The following is a 9176-nucleotide window of genomic DNA, read 5'->3' on the forward strand; positions in this document are numbered from 1 at the left end:
CGGCGGCCCCGGGGGCGCCCATGCCATGGAGAAGCTGGCTGCCGGGCTGGCCGGCCTGCGCTGGAGCATGGGCGCCTTCCCGCTCGACCTCATCGTCAGCCGCTGCCGCCTGCCCACGCTCGCCTGCCTCGGGCCAGGTATCAGGGTTACTGGGGATGGGGACTGGGATACGTGGGGGGAAACCAGGCAGGTGGTAACGGGACGGGATGCCGTCCTTGTCCTCCCGGCTTTCCGGTGCGGGCCTCGCGCGTTCCCCGGAGCGCCTCCCTTGGAGTCCTGGGACTCTTAAGCCCAGGTCCGCCTCCTGGGTCCCGCGGCCGGCCCGGGGACGGAATTCGGGGTCAGGGCCCGGGCCAGTGCATTCCCGTGCAGCTGGAGCCCGGAGCGTGGCCAAGACACCGCGCCCGCCCCGTCGGTGCACCCCTTTCCCCACCCTCGACCCCCTTCCCGGCCGCGCCCCCCTTGGTCCCTTTGTCTCCGGCCTCTCACCTCTATCCTCCCGCATCCTTTGGCCTCGGACTCTGCCTTTCCCCTGCTGCCTCCACCCAGCCCCGCTCGGTTCCCCTTGGAACTCTTCTCTCACCCTCTCGCATTTGGGGGGCAGCCCAGGAACCTAGTGGGCGGGCAGGCCACTTTCACGAGAGGCCTGAGTGATTGGAGTCTGTCGCCGGCGTGCCCCCCAGGACCCCCGGCCCTCCCCTTTATCTCATCTCACTCTTCTATGGGCTTAGGACCCCCGGCTGGTCTGCTAATGGGACGGTGTTTGGGGGCCGGGCGGGGACGCCCGCAGAGTGCATGGAGCCAGGGGACCATTGGGGAAAGGGAGGGGAGGTTGCTTGGCTGGGGGAGGGGCGGGAGCCGGGGCTGGCAGCCGGGCCCGGGGTTTTGTGTATGAGAATAATAGGGGTTTGGCCCGCGTTGGCACACTCGCTTCCCTGAATGCTAATGGGACCCGTGGCCGTAGGCCCCTCTTCTCCCCGCGGCGCTCGCTCGGCAGCCCGTCCTTGGGCCGCAGCGGTACAGAGTGGGCACCATGAACGTCACCGTGTCCCAGGAGCAGGCTCTGTGGGAGTGTGCGTGCCCTGGCCGTCGGACAGGGGCGCCCAGCACTCCGGGGTCTTGCCCTCTGGATGGTCGCAGGATGGTCAGCGTGTGATTCTTAGACTGTCAAGTAGCAAGGCTGTGTATGTCTGCGTGTGAACGGGACGTGCTGCTCTGGGTTCCTGGCCGTTTCCCACACATCCTCTTGGGCATCTCCCCATCCCAACAAGGTGTCTTTTCTGAGCTCCTCTGTCTGGATAGGGCCTCCTTGGAGTTCCCTGACACTTCGTGGCACCTTGCCTTGTTTCCCCCTTTCGAGTATTCCCTTATAATGGTCAGGTTATTGTCTTCCCACTGGGCTGCAGGCTCCTTGAGGGAGGGCATCCTTGCCTAAGAAAGATTACAGATTGAATGAGTGAATGAATGATAGGGTGAGTGAATAGACAACTGGTGTGGTGGCTCAGCTGTTTGTGACAGTGTGTGGCTATGGCTGTAGTCACCATGTGTGATTAAAGTTGTGTGCCCTCCAAGGTCCCTGTGTGCTATGTACCATTGCATTTGGGAGAAGCCCCTTGGTGGAACCATGAGTTTTGTCCTTTGGGTGACAAGCATTTGTCACTGTGGATTGTTGTGGTTCAGCTGTTGATGATCATGATCCATGGCTACTGTGTTTCTGTGGCCAGCAGGCTGGGCCTAGGAGAGTTCTGAAAGAACTTGGCAGAACCCAAGGAACGCTTCCTCTGCCCCGGAGGTGAGGAGTTGCTGCTGAGGAAAGCTCAGTCAGCACCTTGCCCCATTCACACACACACACACACACACACACACACACACAGAGAATGGCAGCCAGGTCCTTGAACCTTCTGTACCTCACACATACAACATGGATATACTTCATGGAGCCCACAGACATCAGAGCAAACAATTTCCCATTGGGTTGGCAGACATTTAGTGAATTATCTGAAGGGGCTGGGAAGGAGACATTCCCCACCCCCATCCTGACTACCAGCTGCAGCCAGGAGATGGGCCCCTTCAGCCTCCTGGAAGCTGGGCCGCCTTTCCTGCTCCCCTGGAAACCGTTGCTGGGGTTGGAGCTTCCCAGGCCCAGGCCCAGGCCCAGGCCCCTCCCAACTCCCAACACCTCTGCCCCAGTGCAGCTTCCTTCAGTCTGCTGGGCTCCCCCCTTCCTGCCTTCAGAATCTGCCTCCCTAATCTCCAAGCCCAGCCATTATCATTGTAACTGGGAGGATGAGGGCCCTAATGGGGGAGGGAGAGCCAAGAGGTTGAGGATTGGGGGGCATTTCTCCATCTCCTTTGAGGTCTCCTGAAAGTAAGAGATTGCCAGTTGCAGTAGGTAGAAAGCAAGGCTGCCCATGGCAGAGCCAGGAACCAGCTCCTCTGAGCCCTGCCATCCTTTTGACCTGTGGCTCTGGGGGAGCTCTCACAGCTGGGACTAGAGGGGACAGTCCCTTCTCAGCCCTATCCTACCTTGCCAGGCCCACTCACTGACCTGGGGGCTGAGAATCCTGTTGGTTTGGACTTTCCTGGTCCTGAGGCCCAGCTCAACTGCCCCCTGCTCAGTGAAGTCTCCCTTCTTCACCCCACCCCCAGATGGAGCCTGCTGCTGCCCTCTGCATCCCCAGACACCCTCCCCTCAGTGCCCGCAAACTTGCCATATTCTCTGTTAAATCTCTTCCCACCTCCCCAGGGGCTGGCTAGGCTCATCCTCTGGGAGCCTCCAGCCCCAGCAGAGGGCTGGGAGGGCAGGCACTCCAGTCAGATGATGAATGAGGGGGCTGAAGCTGGGCTGGTAGCTGGGGCCCTTGGGGGGACTCACAGCCTGACTCACAGCCCCAGGCCACAGCTGGCAGCCGGCCTGTCCATTGAGCTTTGCTGAAGTGGACAGAGATCAGTCCAACGGTTCCCAGGTGGGGTCTTGGTGAGGAGGTGAGGAGGTCACCCTGTCTGTTCTTTCTGCTCCTCCTAATGTTCTCCCTCTCCGTCCTCTGCTGTCCTTGCCCCTGCCAGGGGAGTATGCTGAGGGTGTCAGTGAGCGAGACATCCTGCTCATCCACTCCTGCCGCCAGTGGACAACAGTGACAGCCCACACCCTGGAGGAGGGCCACTATGTCATCGGGCCCAAGATCGACATCCCCTTGCAGTACCCAGGTGTGCCCAGCCATCGACAGATGGCATAAAGCCAGTGTGTGTATGGGGGGGGGGAGGCAGGCGGTGCTGGGGCCAGGGGCAGAGTGGGGAGCACATGGACAAAGCTGTTGCTGACCACTCTTCCTTAGAGCTTCAAGGATGAACAGGAGAAGGCCTGTAGTGGGGTAGTGGTTAGGGTTAGAGTTGGGGCCCAGAGATTTTCATACTGGATTTCTGGAGAGGAGCTCACAGGTTTATAAACCTTTGATTCACATTTTATTTGAAAATAGATTTTAAAGTAATGATTAACAGATACCCACACCATTATAAGATAAGGAAATTAACTCAAGTGTCTTTCTGACCTAGGGTTCTGACCTAGGCCTGGAGCCCTTTGCAGGTTTGCTCAAGCTAGAAATTTCTGAGTTTGGCTCAGGGAGAGTCCCCAGGTCCTCTCCTTGGGATGGAAAAAAGCAAAGGACTTGGCTCCTGTAGCTTGGTGGGTAGGGCACCAGCCGTATACACCATGGCTGGCGGGTTCCAACCAGGCCCGGGCCTGCTAAACAACAATGTAACAACTATAACAGTAACAACAACAACAACAAAAACAGCTGGGTGTTGGTGGTGGGCGCCTGTAGTCCCAGCTACTTGGGAGGCTGAGGCAAGAGGATCCCTTGAACCCAGGAGTTTGAGGTTGCTGTGAGCTGTGACGCCATGGTACTCTACCAAGGGTGACATAGTGAGACTCTGTCTCCAACCCCCACAAAAAAATCAAAGGTTGGGAAAAAACCTCACTGAGAGAAATGTGACTTCAGGGACTGTGTCCATTTCAGTTGTGTCATTAAAACTCTGGGAAGCCAAGGCACAGTCTACCTGGGAACTATGGGTCCAGGGACGCCTAGCTCTTTCTCCCCTCTCTCCTGGTGCCCCTGGATGGCTGTGTGGGTGGTGGTAAGGGTGGGGGGCAGCCACACCCCCAGGGGGAGGGGAGGCTGAGGCCTCTTAGCTGGGGGAGGGGCAGAAGCCAGACACAGGTTAACATGCTGGCTCTGAATGAACCTAGGTTCCACGCTGATTCCTCTTAATGAATTAATAATGGCAGTGGGTGGGCAGGGCAGCTGGACTGCAGCAGTGAGAGACAGACACAGGCAAAAGTGGGGGAGGGGAGGAGGGCAGTGCCCCCTGGGGGTGCTGTCCGGTGTAGGCTGTGGCTCATTGCTTTCCATGTCAGGGAGGTAGCTCCCCACTGGTTCTGCTGGAGGTACCAGGTGGCTTCCTGAGCTAAGCCACTTCCCAAGCCTTGGCTTTATGCCTTGCAGAGCACGTGGCAGATGTACCCATGACCCAAGTAGTATGCTTCCATTTTACAGATGGGAAAACTGAAGCCCAGAGTGATTAAATAATTTATCAAAGGTCGCACAACTGGTTGGTGGCAGAGTTGGGATTCAACCGGGTCTGTCCAACTCCAAAGCCTGTGCTTTACCTGTGTTCTTTATTGAGTGTGTGCAGTGAGTCAGGTGCTGGGAGGAGGGCTGCTCTAGCCCTTAGGTGCTTTAGGCTGGAAGAGAGGAGCAAGGTAGGCAGATGTGTTCTGGGTGGGCAGAGTGGGGCAGGTCCCTAGAGCTGTGGGGCATGGGGTGGGGGCAGGAGAGGAAGCTGCCCCTGGGCCTGCAGGCTAGGGGAAAAGGCTTTCAGGGCTGGACCATCACTCCCAGGAGGTCTCCCTTCCTTCCTCCCAGCAGTAATGACCGGTACTGGGCTGCAGGCTGCGGAGGGGGGTGTGGGGGCTGCTGGGTGCCATGGTTACATTGATCTTCCCTGCCACATCCTCCCCGGGTCTAGCCCTGACTTGGCTCCAAACCTCCTCACAGGGGCAGTGGGCATCACTCTCTGCCCAGCTACTTGGGGTTGGGGGGGTTGTGTGTGGGTATGGAGGAGGAGGCAGGGTGAGGGAGGGGGCTACTCACTGGCAGATGGCAGCAGACTTGCAGGTCCTGCTGCCTGAGCCCCAGACTCCTGCTGCCCAGCCCCCTCCACATTTTGTCCTTGCTGCCCAGTAGGGGCACATCTGGGGCCTCTTCCCACAAGGGCACCAGGGCAGTTAGGGCTTTCTCCTGAGGACTTCCCCGTGTCTTCCTCAGCTCTCATTTCTCTCCCTGCTCCTCCCTGGGATGCTCATGCCCTGCCCCTGCCCTCTGCTCTTGAAACCTGCACCAGGGAGTCTTAATCTGGAGTCCCTGGCACTGTATATAAAATTGGATAGTGTGTGTGTTCATGCCAGGAGTACAGTGTGAGCATTTTTCTGTTGTGAGGGTCCCCAAAGGGACCTAGCATGCTCTTCATCCCTAAGCCATCTTATCTAGCCACAGTAGAAGCTGCCACCTGTGGGCTGGTGATTTTCTGGCTGTTACTCTAACCAGACATCCTCAGGCTTTGTGCCCACACCAGTGGCACCTGCCCTAGGAGTAATGCCTACGGGCCACTGCCTGTGGCCTCCCTAGATCTGTCCCCTGCCCCACAATGTGTTCCTTCCAAGGTCCCAGTTTGGATTAAGAGCTCTGCCTTCTCCATCTGACTAGGCTGGTGGCCTGAGTACATCATCCTCAGTCCTTTCCTTCCCCACCTCCCCGTGCAGTCACCCAGGCCTTCTTGGTCTGGGCTTTCTGTTTGGTTAGTTTTTTTCTATTCCCTGGCTCTTCTCCAGAACTGCTTACTGGATTATTTACCTGACTGGGAGACTCCAATGAGTCTCATTTCTTGCAGAATAAAGTCCTGCTGTCTAAGCAAGGCATTCAGAGCCTTTCAAAATGCAGTTTCAGTCTGCTTCCCCTCCTGTGGGGAGGCAGTCGGCTTTTGTGTTTCTGCTCTTGCTGTTTCTTCCATATGGGATGCCCATTCTGTAAAATCCCTTTCATTCTTAAGGTGCAGCTTAGAGATCCCCTGAGATTTCACCAGGCAAGTTTCTCTCAACCCTGCAGTCCTCTAGCTCTTTTGTAGCATTTGCCATATCTGCTGTCATTGCATACTTGCCATCTTGCCCACTCTATCTGGTTTTCCTTGGGAGCAGACTGTATTTTACATAGATTTTTTACCCCCTGTAGGGCCTAGTATAGTGTCTGACACATGATAGGTACTCCATCAATGTTTGTGGAATAAATAAATGAAGTATGACTGGAGTAACCATCAGGAAGACTTCCAAAGCTAGAGTCACCTTGTCTTTTCTCAACCCTCTTCCCCTCCCCTGTACAAGTCTTTCTACTGTATAAGCTGAGGGAGAGGCCACCCATCTGATGCCAGGGTGGTTCACAGTCTGTCTTTGTGCTCATGTAGGTGTGCACATAAACCATGTGTGGCTAGGAGGTGAGACTGTTTACACAGAGGTGTCAGCTTCACAGATCAGTATCACTTCTTTAAAGCCTGTGTCTGCGGGGGCCCTCTACTGAGCCAAAGCATAGTGCCAGACTATAGGTTGGGAATCCTCAGTGGGAGATTGTCTTGCTGGGCTCAGGTCATAGCCTGTGGGACAGTGGAATTAGATATTGGACCAGGGTGGGGTCTGGGAACAGAGCTGGGGTTAGAGAGGTCTCCTAGGGCCTTCAAGGCCTGGGGCTAGGCCCCTGCTCTGCCCAGTGTATCCATGTGGATCAGCTATCCATGGTAGATGCACAGGATGCCACATCCAGGCAGGGCCCAACATCATCTGTCCAACTCTGTTAAGATGAAGACCCAGGGGCCCAGAGATGGAAAAGACTTGTTTAGGATCAGAGCAAGTCAGAGGTTGGGCTGGGACCAAGCTAAGAGCTAGCATCCCCAGTGCCACACTGATGCCTAATTTGGGGCCAGCTGTGTCCAACTGTTCAGGCCACTTGCAGTGGGTTTCTCTGGGCAGGGAGCTGCTAGCCTCACTGTACACCCACAGCTCTCTTGGGCTGTAGTTGCTAAGGATCTGTGCTTATCTTGCTGAGGCTTAAGCCAGATGACCAGCCCCCTCCTGCACATGCTAGGAAAAACCTGCCCTTTTGCCCTTCTGAGTTCTAGAGGGACTGGGTAAGATAATGGGAGCAAGGAGTAGGGACTCTAAGAGCTCAGGATGAGCTCAGGATGCAGGCTCCCATAGGCAGGCCCACCCAGCAGCCTCTGTTTCCCACTGCAGGGAAGTTCAAGCTCCTGGAGCAGGCCCGGGATGTGCGAGAGCCGGTGAGATACTTCAGCAGTGTGGAGGAGGTGGCCAGCGTCTTCCCTGACCGTATCTTTGTGATGGAAGCCATCACTTTCAGCGTCAAGGTCAGTCCTTCCCACACCAGGCACTGTGTCTCTACATTGCCCCTTCCCTCAGGGGCAACACTGGCCCTGGTTGGAGGGTTGCCCATAGGGTCCGAGAGGGAGAGTAGCTTCTGGGGACCCCTTGAGGGCTTTTGGCACAATCAGGCCATGTCAGAAGAGGAGGGTATAGGCCCCACTGGGCTGAAGGACTTCCTGGGGGAGGCACTGAAACAGAAGGGACTGTGGGGAGGGCTCATGCCTGGACTTGGAGACCTTTCAGGGAATCCTATCCCCAGCTACCCCAGCACCCAGTGGTAGAGGTGATAGTTGTGGAGATCAGGCAGTGTACCTAGTTCCCCCAGGGCACAAACACCTCTCTGCTCTTTACAAACCCTTTTATTTTTTTCATCAGTTCCTTTCTTTTCAGGGTAACCTTGTTGGATGGGGTATTATTATTGCCCAAATGGTAAACACAATGATAATAAAAGTTGACATTTACCAAGTACTTTCAAAGTATGTCATCGCACATACAGTGTTTTTCATTCCACAGCAACAGGCAGCCACTAAGGCCCCAAGAGGGCACTCAGTTAAGGCCGCACAGCTACCTGGGGAACACGGGGATCCTGGGGCACTAGGAGGCTTTTTTCTTTTTGAGACAGTCTCCCTCTGTCACCCAGGCTAGAGTGCTGTGGCATCAGCTTAGCTCACAGCAACCCCTCAAACTCCTCCTGGGTTCAAGCGATCCTCACCCTGGCGAGTAGCTGGGACTACAGGCAAGCACCACCATGCCTGGCTAATTTTTTTCTATTTTTAGAGAAGAGTCTTGCTCTTGCTCAGGCTGGTCTTGAGCTCAGGCTCAAACAATCCTTCCAGAGTGCTAGGATTACCGGTGTGAGCCACTTGCCTGGCTCAACAGGAGGCTCTTGATCTGGTCGCTGCCTGGGAGGTCCAAAGCAGAAGGCTGCTCTCCTGTTCCGGACCGCGGTGTGGCCATGTGACTTTCCTGCAGCCAGGGCTGAAGCCTCTCCCTGTCTCTGGGATCCTCCCAGGTGGTATCAGGCGAGTTCAGCGAGGACAGCGAGGTGTACAACTTCACACTGCACGCGGGCGACGAGCTCACCCTCATGGGCCAGGCGGAAATCCTGTGTGCCAAGACCACCAAGGAGCGCTCTCGCTTCACCACCCTCCTGCGCAAGCTGGGCCGGGCAGGGGCGCTGGCTGGGGTGGGCGGCGGTGGCCCGGGAGGTGCGGGGGCCGCAGGCGGTGGGGGCGCTAGGCCCGTCAAGGGCAAGATGCCGTGCCTCATCTGCATGAACCACCGCACCAACGAGAGCCTTAGCCTGCCCTTCCAGTGCCAGGGCCGCTTCAGCACGCGCAGTCCGCTGGAGCTGCAGATGCAGGAGGGCGAGCACACGGTGCGGGCCATCATCGAGCGCGTGCGGCTGCCGGTTAACGTGCTAGTGCCCAGCCGGCCTCCGCGCAACCCATACGACCTGCACCCGGTGCGCGAGGGCCACTGCTACAAGCTGGTCAGCATCATTTCCAAGACAGTGGTGCTAGGGCTGGCGTTGCGCCGCGAGGGCCCCGCGCCGCTGCACTTCCTGCTGCTCACCGACACGCCTCGCTTCGCGCTGCCGCAGGGGCTGCTGGCCGGGGACCCGCGCGTCGAGCGCCTGGTGCGCGACAGCGCCTCCTACTGCCGCGAGCGCTTCGACCCCGACGAGTACTCC

The 9176-nt window shown here is 57.2% G+C and overlaps 1 protein-coding gene across 1 annotated transcript; it reads left to right on the forward strand.

Annotated features, from left to right (window-relative positions):
- Positions 1-25: 25 nt before the first annotated feature.
- Positions 26-9176, forward strand: GAREM2 (GRB2 associated regulator of MAPK1 subtype 2; the record flags this gene model as incomplete). Its single annotated transcript, XM_012803707.2, has 4 exons — positions 26-137; positions 3067-3207; positions 7337-7467; positions 8496-9176. Coding segments are annotated over exons 1-4 (1065 nt in total), but the record flags the coding sequence as incomplete, so codon positions are not given.

Source organism: Otolemur garnettii, unplaced genomic scaffold (genome assembly GCF_000181295.1).
Source record: "Otolemur garnettii isolate 467f Iridium unplaced genomic scaffold, OtoGar3 scaffold00022, whole genome shotgun sequence".
NCBI lineage: Eukaryota > Metazoa > Chordata > Mammalia > Primates > Galagidae > Otolemur > Otolemur garnettii.